The following is a 19,810-nucleotide window of genomic DNA, read 5'->3' as shown; positions in this document are numbered from 1 at the left end:
ACGTCCAGGACGTGCGGTGGGGAACCCATAATTTGGCATCTGGTTCATCCATCAGTTTTTCATTGGTGGAGTCATGTGAGCCTGCAAAGCTCAGAGATCTACCCTTCAGGTCTCCTTCGCTGTCAAAGACAACATGCTTCCGTGTCGACCGGTGGTTTAAGGATAAGTCCTAGTTCTCGGGGTTTGGTGGGCTAGGTGTCACCTGGCCTGGTGAAAATACTGCATCACGTTTTAACGTGGCAGGTCATGTATGCCCCTAGGCATTTCTGCTCTCGGTCCGAGTGTCCTGGGTGGGAAAGATGAGGCAGGCAGGCCCTCCTGTCAGGCGGCTGTGAACAATCCCTCGCCGGGGACAGTGACAGTCCTAGTCCTGCCAGTGACCCGGCTGGGAACTAAGGCACTCCAGGCATGTGCAAGCCCTCCCCGGCGCCACGCTCCTCCCACAGGCCGACGCGGGTGTAGGCCTAACAGCCAGAATTCACCCGGCACCCACCGCGCGCGCCCCGCCTCGAGCTCGCCATATATGACACGGGCCTGGGTCCCCAAGCCCAGAAGACCTCTGGGGGCGGTAGGAACGGCGCCCGGGAGCTCCCGCCGCGCCAGAACCCAGAGCCCGGAAGCCTCACGCCGCCGCCCGCCATGAACGGCTCCCTGCGGCCGGGCGCCAGCAGCTGGCGACGGGCAGCCACCATGGTGCTGGCCGCGGGCTGGGCGCGCCCGGGCCCCGCCGCCCCGTCGCCGCCCCCGCCGCCCGCCGAGGGCTTTCGGCTGCTGCTGCTGCAGCGCTCCGAGAGCCAAGGCTTCTTGCCCGGGGCGCACGTCTTCCCGGGGGGCGTGCTGGACAAGGCAGACCACTCGCCCGACTGGCTGCGCCTCTTCGCGCCGCACCACGGGCCGCCGCGTTTCGGCCTGGGCCCGCCACTGTCGCGGCCAGCCTCCTTCCCGGGGCTGCCCGACGCCGCCGACGAGGACGGCGCGGCGCTGCCGGATGACGTAGCCTTCCGCATCTGTGCCATCCGCGAGGCCTTCGAGGAGGCGGGCGTGCTGCTGCTGCGGCCGCGGGCCGCCCTGCCCACGGCGGCCGAGCCCGCACGCGCCCTCGCGCCGCCGCCGGGCCTGGACGCCTGGCGCGACCGCGTCCGCCGCGACCCGCGCCACTTCCTGAGCCTGTGTGCGCACCTCGACTGCACGCCCGACATCTGGGCGCTGCACGACTGGGGCGGCTGGCTCACGCCGTTCACGCGCTCGGGTGGCCGCCGCTTCAGCACCGCCTTCTTCTTGTGCTGCCTGCGGGAGCCGCCGCCCGTCTACCCGGACTTGACCGAGGTGGTGAGCTGCCAGGTAGGGCCTGCGGCGCCGGCGTAGGGACTCACAGGAACTTGAGAATCAGGGCCCTCCGCCAGCAGCCCAGGCCTATCTGGAACTTCCCTATAAGCCCAGCACGGGGGCTAATTACAGGTCTTCACCCCGCCCCCGCCCCCCCCCCCCCATCTGTGATGGGGTTACAACCCCGGGACCTAACCTACCTAACCTCTTAGCCTGACCTACCTTAAACGTGCTCAGAACACTAACATTAGCCTACAATTGGGCAGAATCAACTAACATAAAGCCTATTTTATAACAAAGTGTTGAATATCTCATGTAATTTATTGAATGCTGAAAGTGGGCAACAAAGGTGGTAATGGTACAGAATGAGCGCAAGGGTATCATCAGTTGTTTACCTTCAGGATCACACGACTCACTTGGGAGCTTGCTCATTGCTGCTGCCCGGCACTACCAGTGGTGAGTACCTAGCTGCGGGAAGACGTCAAAATTCAAAAGTAACTTTGCTGCTTGAATGTGTATGGTTTTTGCAGCATCCTAGAATTGCAAAATTGTAAGTAGAACCAAAGTCGGGACTGTCCGTAGCTTCCTCAGAGCCATACAGCCGGTAAGTGACTGAGCGAGCAAGGCAACCAGGTAGCCCCACTCTCAACCCTGCAGGCCAAAGCCAGGACCTTGGTGAAGTGCTCCTCTGCTTCTTCAAGAGGCCTTGACTCTGCTTCTCAGGTGCTTCCCTCCAAGAGAGCCCTTGGGGAGATCCCAGGAGTTGTGCAGTGCTGTTCAGGTCCCAGGCTCCTTCCTGAGCACGTTCCCTGCATTAACTCATTTCATGCCCACTCCATTTCATGCAGTATAATTATGTTCTCAGAGAACATACTTTATATGATTTCAGTCTTAAATTTATTGAGGCTTTTTCTATGGCCACAAATATGGTCTATCTTGGTGATTGTTCCTTTTGCACCTAAAAAGAATAATATGTTCTGTGCTTGCTGGAGAGTTTGGAAAAATGGCAATTAGGTTAAATTTGTTGGTAGTGTCTTTCAGCTCTTCCATAGTGTTTTCTTGTTCCATCAGATACTGACAGGAATGCTGACATTTTTTTTTTCAGATTTGTTTTCTTTTAAGTGATCTTCATACCCAACAGGGTGCTTGTACTCACAACCTTGAGACCAAGAGTCACATGCCCTACAGACTGAGCCAACCAGGTGCATCCCAGGAATGCTGACATTTTTAATGAGAAATTGTGAATTTGTCTTTTTCTCTATCAGGTTTTGCTTCAGGTATTTTGAAGCTTCCTTGTAAGGTGCTGCCGAAACATATAGGACTGTTAAAGCTTGATGGATTGACCGTTTGGTTATTATGAAATACCCTTTGGGGCATCTGGCAGTTAGGCATCTGACTTAGGCTCAGGTCTTGACCTCATGGTTCGTGAGTTCGAGCCCTGCATTGGGCTCTGTGCTGACAGCTCAGAGCCTGGAGCCTGCTTCAGATTCTGTGTGTGTGTGTGTGTGTGTGTGTGTGTGTGTGTGTGTGTGTGTGTCTGCCCCTCCCCTGCTCACACACTCTCTCTCTCTCTCTCTCAAAAATAAATAAACATTAAAAAAATTTTTTGAATAAAAATAAAGTATGTTTCTTGTAGGCAGCACATAGTCTTCCTTTTCTTATCAGTAGTATAATTTCTGCCTTTTAGCTGGAGTGTTTAGATCATTTATATTTATATATGTTTATATATTTAAATATTTATATTTAATTCAAATCTACCATCTTTTAGTTTGTTATCTGTCCTATCTATTCTTTGCGTGTTTTTCTTTTCCTGACTCCTTTTGTATTATTTGAGTATTTTAAGGACTCTATTTTACCTCCATTATTGACTTACTAATTATACTTCTTTGTGGTTACTCTAGGGTTTGCAATACATAGCTTTCATCATGTATCATGTTGGAACCTGACAACAGTATACCTACATTTCTCCCCTCATGTCCAATAGCTATTGTTGTCATACATTTGACTTTTATTATTATTATGAACTCTATAGTGCATTGATTAATTTGCCCTAAACAGTCAATCTTTGAAAGACTGCAACAATGAGTAGAAAATGTCTTTTATGTTTACCTGCATATTTACCATTATTACTGCTCTTCATACCTTTGTGCAGATTAAAATCTACACCTGGTTTCTTTTGGCCCAAAAAACATCCTCTAATATGTGTTGTATTTCAGATCTTCTGACAATGAATCTTGTAAATTTTGTTTACCTGAAAAATACTTTATTTTGCCTCCATTTGTTTGAAAGATATTTTGGCTGGGTATAGAATTCCAAGTTAACATATTTGTTTGTTTGTTTGTTTCTCTCAGTGCTTAAAGATGTTGCTTTGGTATTTTCTGGTTTGTATAATTTATGATGAGAAATCTGCTTTTAACTCTTTGGTCCTCTGTGCCTAATGTGTTTTGTTTTGTGTTTGTGGCTACTTTAAATATTTCCTCTTAGTCATTGGTGTTCATCAATTTGATTACAATGTGCATGGTTTTCTTTTTGTTATTTGTTTCTTCAGATATTTTTCACCTCCCCCTCTTTTCTGGGACTCCAATTACATTTATGTTGGACTACTTGAGAATGTAACTGGTAACTTGTTCATTTTGTTTCAAGTATTTTATCTCTGTGCTTTATCTTGAATAGATTCTACTGCTACATTTTCAAGTTCTTTTTCTCTTTTCTTATGTAGCATCTAACTTGCTGTAAATAGCATCCTGTGTGTTTTTCATTTCAGATACTTTTCATTTTTAGAAGTTCCATTTAGTTTAAAAATATTTTCTATTTCTCTTATCCTGTTCATATTTTCCTTTATGTCTTTGAGTCAATGGAACATACTTACAACAGTGGTTTTAATGCCCCTTTCTACTAATTCCATCATCTCTGTAGTGTCCATGGACCAATTTGTCTTCTAGTTAGGGGTCACATTTTCCTGCTATCCTGTCATGGGTCTTGCAATTTTTTATTGGATGTTGGATATTGTGATTTTTATGAGTACTGGATTTTGTTATGTTCCTTTAAAGATTGTTGAACTTTTCCTGGCAGGAAGTTAAGTTATTGCAAATTAACTTGATCTTCTTGAGATTTTTTTTTTTTTTTTTAAGTTTCTGTTTGGAGAGAGAGGAGGAGAGAGAGAGAATCCCAGACAGGCTCTGGGCTGTCAGTGGGCAGAGCTCGATGTGGGGCTCGAACTCATGAACCGTGAGATCATGACCTGAGCCGAAATCAAGAGTTGGACGGTTAACCAACTAAGCCACCCAAGCACCTCTTTTTTAAAAGTGGTTTTAGAGTAGTTCCATGATAGCCTATATTCTATCAGCTGCACTTCTACTGAGACCCTTCTGCTGAATGCCCCTTATATTCAACAAGTTCTCTCCACTGTGGTTGGAGGAAGGTTTTCCTGGCCCTAGGTGAGTCCTAGAAATTATTAGTCTTAAAGCCCCCAAGTAACTTTTCTTTTCTTAGAAAGCATGTTTTCCAACGTCATGTGGTTTCATCTTATGCTGGCATAGATTAGTGTTTCGCAAAGACTAAGGGCATCCTATACAGATCTTAGGAGCTCTACTCTATATAGATCCCTCCTCTCAGGTACCATGTCTTCCATATTCTAGCCTGTATGGGCCTTTCCAAACTCTGTTCTCTGTCTCCTCAGTAAGTCAGTGAGAATGGTATAGGTTAGGTTCTCTTTCCTTTTGCTGTGGTCTGACAATTACCTTTAGGCAGAGAATCTTGGCAATGGTAGAGTTCACCTCATTTGTTTTTCTTTTCTCACAAGTTAAAATTCTGCATTTTTCAATGTCTGAAAATGATCGATTCATAGATTTTGTCCACTTCTCTATTGTTTATATCATGTTGGAGAAAGGTAATTCTAGCACTCATGGCTGGAAGAGGAGATTTTTTATTTTTTTTAATTTTAGAGGGACAGAAAGAAAGAGTGAGCACATGAGTTGGGGAGAAGGGCAGAGGGAAAGAGAGAATCTTAAGCTGGCTCTATGCTCAGTGCAGAACCTGATGCAGAGCTCGATCGCCTGACCCTGCTGCGATCATGACCTGAACTAAAGTCAAGAGTCAGATGCTCAATCGACTGAACCACCCAGGCGCCCCTGGAAAGATTTCAATAAGCAGCAGTTCTTAACCTAGTCAAGGCTGGTGATTCTCAACAGGGGATGATTCACCCACCCGCCCCTAGATACATTTGGCAATGTCTGGAGATGTGTTTGATTTTCCTAATTTGGGTAGTTCTACTGGCTTCTACTGGGTAGAGCTCAAGGATGCTTCTGACCATCCTTTAGGGTACAAGACAGTCACCCACAACAAATAATTATCTGGCCTAAGGTGTCAAAGGTTTTGTGAGCAGTGCATTACAAGTAACAAGTAACCAATAAATGATAAGCTCTCTTAACCTATGGTCTGGACTAACCTGAATAGGTTGAATTAAGCGAGTTGTACCTATTGTTTAGCTCTTCATCTTGATTGTTAATCACTGAACTCATGTGGAATTGATCAAAGAGAGTTCTATGTAAATAACTTACAGAGTGGGTGGTCCTTTGAGGCCCGAGCATTGTTTTCCAAAATGCAGCCTTGGCAAGTTGAGAATAGCCCGAGGTGCTTCTTATAAATAGATTGTTTGGTCCCATAGATTAATCATAAGCATTCCTCAGGGGGAAGTTTAGGCACGTACAAGCTTTTACACCTTTGGCCTATAGTTATCCGTGGCAGAAATCGATTTCAATTTCCTAGATTAGGCATGAGAATCAGTTTCCATTAGTGTAAATGGATATTTAGTCAGTCAGTTAAAGAAAGACCCCTTTGGGGTTATTTCATATTCGCTGAATCAACTCCTTTTATCAAAATGTGTATGGAAGTAAGGCTTGGGAAGGAGGAAAGGTCACAGCAGTCAGGTCATTTAAGTTAAATGGGCAAATGCTGTCTGGTTGGTACTGTGCTGTTATTATTAGTTTTTAAGTTTATTTATTTTGAGAGGGAGAGCGAGAATCTCAAGCAGGCTCCACACTCTCAGCATAGAGCACAACATGGGGCTCAGTCCCACTGACTATGAGATCAAGACCTGAGCAGAAATCAAGAGTCAGATGCTCAACTGACTGAGCCACCCAGGCGCCCTGATACTCTGCTGTTATTACATTCCTGGAACGATAGGCTGAGTCATGCCTCCTGACCTTCCTGAAAGCTCCTTTTGCTCCTCTTTACCCCATCATAACATGTGAACTTGTCATGCTACTTTCTGATTGCTGAAGGCCCCATAGGGCCTGAGAGAGCTTTGTCTTGTTCACCACCTCCCCAGGGCCTACCCAAGGCACCCGTTTGTGGGTGGAATGAATGGGCACTGAATTCTCAATCTGCTTTCATGAATTAACACCGGACAGGCTTCTTTTTCCCCTGGGAGTGACCAGAACCAGCTTGCCTTCTTGCATCTTCTGCCTTCTCTGCTGAACACCCCCCCCCCCCCCAAGTCAATGCTTGGTGATCTATCCTAGTTGATTTATTGGTCCTTAGGATCAGCGTCCCATTAACCAACCTCTTGTGAGGGTGGAAGGTCAGCCCACATTTCATTAACCAAATCTTTTCATGTTGTCTTAGAGGATTCTAGCAAGGCACATTAATACATTAATTGTACGACGTCAGTTAGATTTGGGTACTGATCTAATGATTTCAAATCTTCCATTGCCTCTGGAATAAACCTTAAAACCCTGGCCATTGTCTTCCACAGTGGTCATCTCCATCAGAGGCAACTGAGAGTTTCATATCGAAAAAAATTTGGTTAGCACCCCCACAGTTCTACGAAATAAGAAGGCTTGGAAACTTTGCCTCTCTCTCTGACTTGCACAAATTTTGTTTGGATGGTGCATTGGAAGAGATGGAAACATGGCTGCCGATCACATTTTTAACTGCTGATGCAATGCTCCAGCTTTTACCAGGTAAGTCAGTGAAGCACAGTGTTCTTCTTCTTCTTTTTTTTTTTAAGTTTATTTATTTTTGAGAGAGAGAGAGAGAGAGAGAGAGCATACAAACTGGGGAGGAGCAGAGAGAGAGGAGACAGAATTCCAAGTAGGCTCCACACTGTCCGTGCAGAGCCCGATGCGGGGCTCAAACCCATGAACTGTGAGATCATAACCTGAGCTGAAATCAAGAGTTGGATACTTAACCAAAGCCACCCAGGTGCCCAGCACCGTAGTATTCACATTTAATGCACTGGGCTGTATGGCAGTATTGTGCAACACAGAGACATGAATTACCATCTGTTTTACACAATACAGCAGTTTATTAAGTAATGTCCAAGTCTATAAAATATCCATGGTGTTTATTATAACCAAAAGTTCTAAGTAAGTCATTTTGTATACACACATACGTTTATTTAAATATGTTTCCTAGATGTTTACAAAACTCTTTCTCATGTTATTTCACTTTTTTACACTTTAATTTTGAATTTTGAGAATGAGTTATGAAGTTGAAAACTTTTGTTTTCAAATACGCTCTGTTAAGAACTTGGATTAGGAGAAATTGTCAACTTATTTGAATTAGGGAGTTTGTTGGCAGGATTGTTGTTGGGTAAGTGCTAGGTGGGGGTTTTGTGGCAGTTTACCTTTAAAATTTTTTTTTAATGTTTATTTTTGAGAGAGAGAGAGAGAGAGAGAGAGAGAGAGGCAGAGCATGAGCAGGGGATGGTAGAGAGAAAGGGAGACACAGAATCCGAAGCAGGCTCCAGGCCCCGCGCTGTCAGCACAGAGCCCAACACAGGACTTGAACCCATGAACGGTGAGATCATGACCCGAGCCGAAGTCGGACACTTAACCGACTGAGCCACCTAGGCGCCATGGTTTTATGGATGGGGCTTTGTGACCTGCTCATGGCTGCTTGGCTCAGTTCTCACAATAGCGACAATAGTTGTTACTCATCCTACAGTCATACGGTTTAGCAGTTTTGATGTGTAAATGATAATTTGTGTAATTTAACCTTAAAATTATTAGAACAGCTCACATTGAAACCCAAAAATGTATGGATGTCAAGGCCAATATTAATACCAACTAGGATAAAGAGTCAGGTTAGCCTAAAAGTTATAATTCGTGATGAAAAATACCAAGTCATAAATACTTATGTGCCCAAAGAAACTTTTTGGCTGGGGAATGGGGAGTTGGGGGGTGTGGGTATTAAAAACACAAGAAAGACATTGAGGTAGGCTCATAAAATCGGACTTACTTAACACCTATCTCCGTTCCAAACACATGACATAGATCGATACCGATGTGCATGTCACTAATATTTTGGAATGTTTTATAAAATAACACTTTGTGGACTCAAAATGTTATTTTTCAGGAGATGAACTGTACTTAGAAGATTCAGACTTTGTAGAGAATGTTATGTCCACGGAAAAAAAGACTGGAGAAATCATGAAGGAAGGCAAGACATTTCACCGAATGGTGTTACACAGCCGCCATGTGTACAGTGTCCACGTGACCGTCCAGTCAAAGCATAAACATGTTTATCCCAAGACCTACGTAGTAAGTCAGAGCCATCTATAGAGGACTGCTCGTTTGTAAGCTGGCTTGCTTGAAGTTGTCCTGCTGAATACCGGAGGTCGACTGGACTTGCTTGGAGCATAAGGACCTTTGTACAATCTAGTACCAGTAGTCTAATCTGATATAGTATAATACACATTTCAAGCGTAATATAGTGCTCTCTTGCTTATTTCATCCTTTAAACCTCATGGTATCACACAAATGTAATTAATTATTAATAATCCTGTTCCCGGAATGAGGGGGGAAGAAAACCTCACAAGGGTTTCCACTTCTGAATTATTATTTTATTTACTTACTTTTGAGAGAGAGCCAACAGGGGAAGAGTGGAGAGAGAGAATCCCAAGCAGGCTCCGTGCTGTCATTGCAGAGCCTGACATGGGGCTTGAACTCACAAACCGAAATCAAGATACTTAACCAACTGAACCACCCAGGCACCCATCCACTTCTGTATTATTTTATTATCAAAAGTTTAAATAAGATGTTCTACTGCCGTTGTCTTTTAACTGTCCACTGCAATAGCGCTTTCCTTGACGTGCTGAGGAGGTGCAGCCATGAATTCCTTAGACTTGCCGGTGAGATTAGTTGAAGGGAGTCTGATTACATGTGAATAGCACACTGAGATGACACTCAGGTGACGTTATTTTCTTGTTATGTCTTTAGCTTGATGATTAACACACAAATCTGTTTGATACAAAAGGCATTAGTGATTAGGCCTACCAAATTGGAAACCTTTTAGTTCCCATTTTAAAGAAGGATGAAGCCATAACAAAAACCCTATTTATTTTTACTCTGGGGAGCAGTAGCTAATAAATACAGAGATTAAAGAGATGTAGAACTATTCATCATTTAATGGTGTTTTATTAATGATGCTTATTTTCAATGGTTTTTAATATGGGTCATTTTTTCACCTCCTCTTAAGAGGAATAATGTTTATTGATTAAAGATGTGAAATGGTGAAGACACTAATTCTGTTTCAGATCTTTGACTATATTATGTATCATATGATGGACTTTATTTTTCATGAAATGTCTTATTTTTCCTACCTATAAAATAGTGGTATTGATCAATAAGGTATGTGTGTATTACTTAATCTTTTTTTGTTAACATTTTATTTATTTTTGAGAGAGAGAGAAACAGAGCATGATGCCGCGGAGGGGCAGAGAGAGAGAAAGAGGGAGACACAGAATCGGAAGCAGGCTCCAGGCTCTGAGCTGTCAGCACAGAGCCCGATGCGGGGTTCAAACTCACAGACTTAGAGATCATGACCTGAGTCAAACTCAGACACTTAACCAACTGAGCCACCCAGGTGCCCCTGTATTACTTGACCTTGACTAGAGGAAACCATCTAGATAAGTGGTTCTCCATCCAGGGAGGCCACTTTTGCCCTTCAGGAGACATTTGGCCGTATCTGGAAACATTTTTGGTGGTCACAACTGAGAGTGAGATGCTACTACCGTCTAGTGGGAAGAGGCCGGGGATGCGGCTAAATATTCTACCATAAATAGGACAGCTGTCCACAGCAATCATCTGGCCAAGGTTGAGAATCTCTGATCGAAAGGAAAGTCTTCCTTCAGTGAATGTTTCCAACATGTAAACTGTGAGAACCATATACTGTTAGCATTCCCCCGGCTCCTGCACCTACAAAAGTCCTCCTTACTGACTTGGGCTTTGGGCATCATATTCTTTCACTCTCACAGGAACCAGAATGTAGCTGGAAGAGAACTCCGTGAACACCATTATTTTGCCAGTTAGAAAACTGGGGACAGATCCACACAGCTGATGAGCGCCACAGCTGAATGGCGCCTGATTCTCTGTTAAGCAAGTGACATCTATTACCTATCGCCAAAAGCAGGAGAGCTAACAGTTCTGCCCACTGCGTCTGGGGATTCCAGTCGCCGAGGAAACCACAACACAGCCAAGCATCGGATGGAATAACGCCCTACTCACAGAGAGCAGAAGCAGAGTAAAATCAGCTCCAGTACTGTGCGTCAGTCCCCCGTGGCCCACAGGTGTTCTCCCTGCAGCCAACACAGGGCAAGTGACTGCACGCACGCCTCTTGTGCTGCAGAAGGACCCCATCTCGCTGCAGTGGACACGCATAATACGGGGTTGGCCAGGTGTCATCTGATGCACACGCTTGTGCAGAGCAAAGGAGTACACGTTGAGTCTGAAACAGGGAAAGACATTCCCACACGAAGGTGATGAGGCCAGCACGGGCTGTAAGGACTCTTTCCTCAGTAGGGAAGCCTTCCAGGCTCAAGGCCCATACTTAGGCAGCGGGGGGAGGGTCAAAAGACCGCATGACACCGCCTTTCCCAACCTTTCTAGTCCTGCACCCTTTTTGCTGGAGTTACATGGTTCAGTGGGTGATTTGGGGAGATGCGACAAGTAACGTGACTTAACTTTTCCGAATAAAGATGTATTTTTGTTGTCGTTTTCATCTGAATGAAACTTTTGTCTCCTTTCCAAGGATGCCTTTTGGGAGACTGTCACATGACTTCCAGCTGTCACAATACCCTAGTGCCCCGGCACAAAATAGGGCCACCCTCCTGAACTGAAAAAGAGTGTTGTTTTGGAGCCTAGCTTGTGAGTGCTTGTGGCATTTACCATATGCTCTCTCTTACCTCCTGTATTCAAGCTATCTGGGCTTCAGATGCAGAAACAGAAAGCTGACCACTTGTCCCCACGGCTCCTCCTTCGAGTCCCCTTCCTGCCCATGCTCGTATCCCTACTGCCTGCCATCTTGTTTGGGACACAGCCAGGAAAACCCATTTTCTACGATACTATACAGTTTCTTGAAACTGAAGGGACAAACTCAGGAATTAATACTAAGTCAGTATTTATTTTCACTACCTACATCTTTTTTTTCTGATTCCTTTGAACAACTTCCATGGGAATCCCAAACTGGGCTGGCGTCAGTATTTCAGGTTAACATGGCTTGTCCTCATGGTTCTTTGTTTGTAAGAGTGCGCTGTACTGTGGGAGACACAAAGGGCTCAGATATAAGGGGGCTTCTGAGGGATAATTGTGGGGAAAGGGCCCTCATATTTGGGCACACGTAGCTATTTTATTGTTTCTTCTCAAACCCCTATTTTGTTTTTAACTTGTCTGCAACTTTGGCGTTTTCCACTTCCTCCTCGCTCTTTAGCCACTCGTCTTTTCTCTTCTTTTCTTTTTCTCTTCTTTTCTCGTCTTTTCTTCTTCTCCTCTAACTGACCTTTAGCTGTTAGAGCCTCTCAGGACTTGTTCTCAAACTCTCTACTGTCCTTGGGTGAGGTAAGCACCCAAGGTCACAACCTCCAGGTGCTGTCCTTTGAAAAGGAAATTGCTTGTCCTGTGCTTTCTCTCTTTCCTTCTCACTGGCTGGACATTGTGGCCACTGAAGCAGTTCCCTGGGACCCAGAAACAGAAGCCAGACGGTAGGGCATAACTGCCTGCCAGGCTTGGACTGCTCACCTCTTGCTTGTTACATGAAAGAAAATATAAGTCATTAATTTGGGGGTCCCTCTGTGAAAACCATTAAGCTTGTTTCCTAACCTATATAATTTTCCCTTTTTTTTTAATTAAAAAAATTCTTTAACGTTTATTTATTTTTCAGACAGAGAGAGACAGAACATGAACAGGGGAGGGTCAGAGAGAGAGGGAGACACAGAATCTGAAACAGGCTCCAGGCTCTGAGCGGTCAGCACAGAGCCCGACGCGGGGCTTGAACTCACGGACCGCGAGATCATGACCTGAGCCGAAGTCGGACGCTTAACCGACTGAGCCACCCAGGCGCCCCTATAATTTTCCCTTTTAAGGTTTCCTCAGCAGTCTTCCCTATACCAGAAACCTACCAGTTATTTAGGCCAAAAATATTAGTCGTTCTTTTCCTTTACTCTTATATCCTATATTCCTAAAAGTCCTCCTTTTCCTTTATTCCTATACCCAGGTGAGTAGCAAGTCCTGTTGATTCGATTGCCCCCAATTGTCTCGGAATTCCCATCGTCTGTGCTCTGCACTGTTATCACCTTAGTTGAGCCACGGTAGCCCTGTAACGAATGTAAGGGCCAGTCTCTCCATTTTCATTTTTTTTTTTAGAGATTTTTTGTGTTCTTTTTTAAGTTTATTTACTTTCAGAGAGAGTGTGTGCAAGCAGGGAAAGGGCAGAGAGAGAGAGGAAGAGAGAGAATCCTAAGCAGGCTCCACACTCAGCATGGAGTCTGATGCGGAGCTCGAACTTATAAACTGTGAGACCATGACCCGAGCCAAAATCGAGAGTCAGACACTTAACCGACTGAGCCACTCGGATGCCCCCCCTCCATTTTCATTCTTCACCTCATGATGCATTCTCTCCTATTGAACTGGAAAAGTGCTCTTGCATAGAAATGTAAGTCATGTCCTGTCACCGCCTTCATCAAAACCCTTCAGTGGCTTTTCTTCGCCCTTAAAACCTAAATTCACTGTGGCCTGCAAGATCCCACCTTTCTCTCTGATCTCATACACCCGTCTCCTTCTACACTCCCATCAGAAGGTCTTCTTTACTTACTCAAAGTTCTTTCCCACCTCAGGATCTTTGCACATGTTGTTGCCTTGAAGCAAACCTGGATCTCTGAACTATGTTTGTTCTTGGGTCTCTGTTACTACCACCTCAGGAAAACAGATGAAGATGGGCGCCCAACATGTGGATTACTGGCATGAATAAAAGAAAATTCCAGGACAAAGGGAAGCAAAGCCTTATTTGTTTATTTAATGTTTTTATTTATATTTGAGAGAGAGAGAGAGAGAGAGAGAGAGAGAGAGAGCATGAGCGGGGGAGGAGCAGAGAGAGAGAGAGAGACACAGGACCGAAGCAGGGTCCAGGCTCTGAGCTGTCAGCACAGAGCCCAATGCGGGGCCGGAACTCAAACCATGAGATCATGACCTGAGCCGAAGTCAGACACTCAACCGACTGAGCCACCCAGGTGCCCCTAGGAGAGCCTTACTTAGAGAAGAGAATAAAGTTTCCTCGAGCTGAAGAAAAATGTTGATCTTCAGATAAAAAGATCCTGCTGCAGCCAAAGGAAAATTAACAGAAATTGTCCAGTACCTGGATGAGTATTGAATTTCAAAGATAATGCACAGATTTTCAGGAAGAAAAACAGAAGGTTGCTCACAAAGGCAGAGAATCAGGCTTCTGAGTGTGTGTCACAGAATAACAGGATATACTGAGTGGGGGACAAGGATGTATGTACTCAATAATTCTATTGCATGAAAGCCACCGATAAATTTTCATTTACATCTGGGCTCTGAAAATTCCATCTGTTCTGAAAAAACTCACTTGATAGAAACACTATGGCTGAGTGAGAGATTAATCAAAATAAAAACTTTTAAAGTAGAAGGATGTGGTAGAAGTCTAAATGGTGAGTGTGAAAATCAATTAAATATAGGAGGTAAGTGTGAATAATATGTCTGTAAAATACTGCATTAAAAATAATTCATATTTTAACCTATTTTAGAAACAAAAAACACATCTTTTTCATAAAAATAATTTGGTTAAATAATCCCAGATTATGTTATCTGAAACAGGAAGTGGCTATGGGAGGAATGAGAAAAAACAGGAGAGGATGAAATCAACAGCCACAGCTTTGTGACAAATACCTGTGTAGGTGCTCGCTTCAGCAGCATGGGTACTCAACTTGGAACGATACAGACAAGTGGCCTCTGTGCAAGATGACACAGAAATTCATGAAGGGTTCCGTATTTTTGTGGATTAAGGAGTGCGCTTGTGATGAGCACCAGGTGATTACAATAAAAACTTACAGGGGTGGCTGGGTTGCTCTCAGTTGAGTGTCCGACTCTTGATTTTGGCTCAGGTGGTGATTCCAGTGTCGTGGGATCAAGCCCCGCGTGGGGCTCTGCCCTGAGCGTGGAGCTTGCTTGGGATTCTTTCTCTTTCTCTCTCTCTCCCTCTGCCCCCTTCCCTGCTTATGCACTCGTGCTCTCTCTCAAAAAAAAAAAAAAAAAAAAAAAAAAGTAACTGAAAAAAATACTTGCGTGTTTTTAAATGCAAAAGTAGCTAGTAGAGTTAAAAATAGAATAGTCACTTTTCAGATCAGTCAAAAACAAAGCATAACCCCTAATGCAGAAGACAGAAATCAGTGTGAGTGGCAATGAAACAAAACCCAGAGGCTTAGAGTAAAACAATTCAAATAGGAATGAAGGGCAACCATGGCAATACACAAAAATGGGTTAATTTTATTCAGAGGGAAAAACTGAGATTAAGTGTATTAAAACCTAATTAGGAAAAGAACCAACTAAGCCCAAAGTTAGCAGAACAAGGGAAATAACGAACTGGATAACATTTCTAGAAACATACACTCTACAAAAACTGAATCAGGAAGAAATACACAATCTGAACAGACCAATAAGGGATGAGTTGAATCAGTAATCAAAAACCTCCCCAAAAAGAAAAGCCCAGGACCAGATGGCCTCACTAGTGAGTTTTACAAAACATTTAAAGAATTAACACTAATTCTCAAATACTTACAAAAATTGAAGAAGGGGGGATACTCCCAAGCTCATAAGGCTAGCATTGCCCTGATATCAAAGCCATATAAGGACACCGCAAGAAAAGACTACAGGATAATATCCCTGATAGATATACAGTAGATACAAAATTTCTAAACAAAATTCTAGCAAATGGACTTCAGCAGCACATTAAAAGGATCATACACCATGATCAAGTGGGATTCATCCTTGGGAGGCAAGAATGGTTCAACATATATGCAGATCAATAAATATAATGCATCATACTAATAGAATAAAAAGTAAAAAACCACATGATTATTGCAATAGATGGAGAAAAGCATTTGACAAAATTCAATATCCATTCATGATAAAAACTCAATAAATTAGGTACAGAATGAATGTACCTCAACATAATAAAACCACAGATGACAAGCCCACAGCCAACATCATACTCAGTGGTGAAAGGCTGAAACATCTTCCTCTTAAGATCAGGACAAAACAAGGGTGCCCACTTTCACCACTTCCATTCGACATAGTACTGGAAGTCCTAACCAGAGCAATCAGGCAAGAAAAAGAAGTAAAAGGCATTAGAATTGGAAAGGACAAAGTAAAATTATCTCTATTTGCAGATGACATAATTTCATATACATAGAAAATATAGGTATATGTAAAAAATCCTAAATATTCCACTGAAAAACTTGGATATAATAAATGAATTCACTAAAGTTGTAGTATTTAAAAGTGAACATAAATCAGTAGCATTTCTGTACACTAAAATTATTTGAAAAAGAGATACAACAGTTTCATTTACAATAGCATCAAAAACAATGAAGTACTTAGGAAAAAATTTAACCACCGAGGAGAAAGATCTCTACGCTGGAAACTATAAAACATTGATGAAGAAAACTGAAGAAGATGCAAATGGAAAGAGAGCCTGTGTTCATGGATTGGAAGGATTAATATTGTTAAAATGTCCATATAACTTCAAACCATCTGTAGCTTCAATCACTCCCTATAAAAATTTCAATAACATTTTTTAGAGAAATAGAAAAAACAATCTTAAAATTCATGTGGAAATACAAAAGACCTCAAAATAGCAAAAGCAGTCCTGAGAAAGACAAAAAGGGAGGCATTACACTTCCCGACTTCAAACTATGTTGCAAAGCTATCAAAACGGTATTTTACTGGCATGTAAACAGATGTATCACACCAATGGAATAAAATCAAGAGCTCAGAAACAAACCCATGAATATATAGTCAACTAATATTTGACAAGAGAGTCAAGAATGGTCAATGGAGAAAACATAATTGCTTCAATAAATGGTGTTGGGAAAATTGGATATTCAAATGCATGAAATGCATGAAACTGGACCTCTGTCTTACATCACTCACAAAAATTAACTAAAAATGGATTAAAAACTTTAGCGTGAGACCTGAAACCATAAAATTCCTAGAAGAAAACATAAAGAAAAAGCTTACGGACGTGGGTCTTGGCAATGATTTTTTTAGGTATGACACCCAGAGCACAAGCAACAACATAAATGACAAGAGGGACTATATCAAACTAAAAATCTTCTGCACTGCAAAAGAAACAGAATGAAAAGGCAAACCACATATCTGATAATGTTAATATCCCAAATACATAAGGAACTCTTTTAACTCAGCCAATAAAAAATACAGTTGAAACACGGACAGAGGATCTGGATAGACATTTTTCCAAATAAGATACACTGTATTCAGATGGCCAACACACATATGAAAAAATGCTCAACGTCAGTAATTATTAGGAAAGCACAAATCAAAACCACAATGAGATACCACCTCACACCTGTTGAAATGGTTATTATAAAAGCAAAAACAAAAATAAAAAAACCCAAGAGATAACAAGTGTCGGTGAAGATGTGGGGAAAAGGGAATCCCTGTGCACTACTGGTGGGAATGTAAATTGGCACAGTCATTAAGGAAAACGGTATGGAGATCCCTGAAAACTTAAAAATAGAACTGTATGGTACAGAAATCCCACTTCGGGGTATATATCCAAGGGAAATGAGGGTTGCCAGGGTGGCTCAGTTGGTTAAGCGTCTGACTCTCGATGTCAGCTCAGGTCATTAAGGAACTAATTTAAAAAAAGGAAATGAAATCACTATCCCGAAGAGATATTTGTACCAGCATGTTTATTGCAGCATTACTTACAACAGCTAAGATGGAAACAACCTAAGTGTCCATAGAACAAAGAAAACGTGAAAAAAAAAAAAAAAGAACAAAGAAAACGTGGAGCACGATCATAGTCACATATATTCATATGTAAATGTCTATGTTCTAATATATATTATATATTATGTCGTGTTAAATATTTAATTACATTAAGTGTTAAATATATAGTGGAATATTATTCAGCCATAAAAAAGAAGGAAATCCTACCATTTGTGAAACATGGATGGACCGTGAGGGCATTATGCTAAATGACATAAAGCAGACAGAGAAAGACAAATACTGTATGATCTCACTTTTATGTAGAATATAAGCAACAACAACAACAACAAAACCCTCATAGAAACAGAGATCCCATTTTTGGTTGCCAAAGGTGGGTGGTGGGTGATGGAGGAATTAGTGGAGGTGGTACAAACGTCCAGTTAGAAGATAAGGAAGTTCTAGGGATGTAATATACAATGTGATGAGTACAGTGAACTATATTGTGTATTTGAAAGTTGCTAAAAGAGTAGATCTTACGAGTTCTCATCACCAGGAAAAAAAAATTGTTAACTATGTGAGATGATGTATGTTAACTAAACTTACTGTGGTGATTATTTTGTAATATATACATATGTCAAATCACTATGTTACACACTTTAGATTTATACAATATTATATGTCAACTGGATCTCAACAAAACTAAAAAAACGAAACCTGATTATGAGTTGTTTAAACCAATTCTGCAGGAGGGCTAAAGGTGAAAAGAGAAAACAAGAAAAGCTTACAGCGTATTAATCAGATGAAGTAGAATTCAACATACAAAGCTAAGTGGGACAAAGGTTAATTTAGTTTGATAGTGTACAGTTCAAAGTGAAGATATGAGAATGTTCTTGCAGTGAATAACAACACTGAGCTATTAAAAAATACATAAAAGGGGGCGCCTGGGTGGCTCAGTTGGTTAAGTGTTCGACTTCGGCTCAGCTCATGATCTCGCAGTTCATGGGTTCGAGCCCCACGTCAGGCTCTGTGCTGATGGCTCGGATCCTGGAGCCTGCTTCAGATTCTGTGTCTCCCTCTCTCTCTGCCCCTCCCCTGCTCATGCTCTGTCTCTCTCTCTCTCTCTCTGTCAAAAATAAACATTAAATTTTTTTTTAATTAAAAAAATACAAAAGAAATAAGGATAATCTTATAGATACATAATACTAGTGGGAACCACAAACAAGACATTCTCTGACCAAGTCCATGAAAGGTAACAGGCGTCTGGGGAAAATGCTGGGCAAGCATCAGGCTTCTACCTTTGGGGTGAATGCCATAATCATAATGTCCACTCTCTCTCAATTGATTCAAGATGTGTAAGAAATAAAACCAAAAAAGTACTTTTCTAAAAAAAAAAAAAATCAACTGACAAATGATTAAGGTAGCTTTTGGGCTGAACTTGTTTTTCATTGCTTTTTGTAAAAAAGATGGGAATATTTTATTTTTAGAGTTTATTTATTTATTTCGAGGGTGGAGAGGGACAGAGAGAGGGAAAGAGAGAGAATCCCAAGCAGGCTCTGCTCTGTCAGGGCAGACCCCAACGTGGGACTTGAACACACAAACCGTGAAATCATGACCAGTGCCAAGATCAAGAGTCAGATGCTTGACCGACTGAGCCACCCAGGTGCCCCAAGAATATTTTAAAACTAAGGAAGTGCAGACTTGGCAGCATTTTATTTGGGATTTCTGTATCTATGTTGATAAGTGAAATTAGTCTGTAGTTCTTTGTGTTATCTTTGTCAGGTTAAAAAAAATTTTTTTTTAATATTTATTTTTGAGAGTCAGAGAGAGAGGGTCAGAGAGAGAGGAGTCCAAAAGATCTGAAGCAGGCTCTGTGCTAACATCAGAGAGCCCAACGTGATGAGGCTTGAACTCAAACCGTGAGAACATGACCTGAGCTTAACAGATGCTTTATCGACTGAGCCACCCAGGCACCTCTCAACTTTCAAATATGAAATACAGTATTATTAACTCTAATCACCATACAGTACATTACATACCCATGACTTATTTATTTTGGAGTAATTTCTTTTTTTTTTCAAATTTTTTTTTAACGTTTTATTTATTTTTGAGACAGGGAGAGACAGAGCATGAACAGAGGAGGGTCAGAGAGAGGGAGACACAGAATCCGAAACAGGTTCCAGGCTCTGAGCTGTCAGCACAGAGCCCGATGCGGGGCTGGAACTCACGGACCTCGAGATCAT

At 42.4% G+C, this 19,810-nt stretch overlaps 1 protein-coding gene, 1 long non-coding RNA gene and 1 pseudogene across 3 annotated transcripts; 2 read left to right on the top strand and 1 right to left on the bottom strand.

Annotated features, from left to right (window-relative positions):
• The first annotated feature begins 379 nt into the window (after positions 1–379).
• Positions 380–9,229, top strand: NUDT19 (nudix hydrolase 19). 2 transcript variants are annotated; one of them, XM_042920192.1, is made up of 3 exons: positions 380–1,341; positions 7,082–7,289; positions 8,686–9,229. In XM_042920192.1, exons 1-3 carry the CDS (start codon positions 640–642, stop codon positions 8,889–8,891), a joined length of 1,116 nt encoding a protein of 371 aa, XP_042776126.1. In that variant the 5' UTR covers positions 380–639; the 3' UTR covers positions 8,892–9,229. The 2 variants fall into 2 exon arrangements, with proteins under 2 accessions (XP_042776126.1, XP_042776127.1); XM_042920193.1 differs by lacking the exon at positions 8,686–9,229 and adding an exon at positions 1,728–1,782 and having other exon boundaries at positions 7,082–7,192.
• Positions 9,230–9,328: 99 nt separating this feature from the next.
• Positions 9,329–10,473, bottom strand: LOC122208301. Its single transcript, XR_006197191.1, has 2 exons — positions 10,385–10,473; positions 9,329–9,569 (listed from the first exon to the last, which is right to left on the bottom strand). It is a non-coding gene; the product is annotated as an uncharacterized LOC122208301 (long non-coding RNA).
• Positions 10,474–14,515: 4,042 nt separating this feature from the next.
• LOC122209279 lies at positions 14,516–14,614 on the top strand (annotated as a pseudogene).
• Positions 14,615–19,810: the final 5,196 nt, after the last annotated feature.

Source organism: Panthera leo, chromosome E2, assembly GCF_018350215.1.
Source record: "Panthera leo isolate Ple1 chromosome E2, P.leo_Ple1_pat1.1, whole genome shotgun sequence".
NCBI lineage: Eukaryota > Metazoa > Chordata > Mammalia > Carnivora > Felidae > Panthera > Panthera leo.
The sequence above is the reverse complement of the archived record's forward strand: the minus strand, read 5'-3'. Positions and strand labels throughout refer to the sequence as shown.

Coding starts and splice junctions, on each gene's coding strand:
- NUDT19 (XM_042920192.1), top strand. CDS start 640: ATGAACGGCTCCCTGCGGCCGGGCGCCAGCAGCTGGCGACGGGCAGCC. Junction 1,342..7,081: donor CCGAGGTGGTGAGCTGCCAG/GTAGGGCCTGCG, acceptor TGTCTTCCACAG/TGGTCATCTCCATCAGAGGC. Junction 7,290..8,685: donor AATGCTCCAGCTTTTACCAG/GTAAGTCAGTGA, acceptor GTTATTTTTCAG/GAGATGAACTGTACTTAGAA.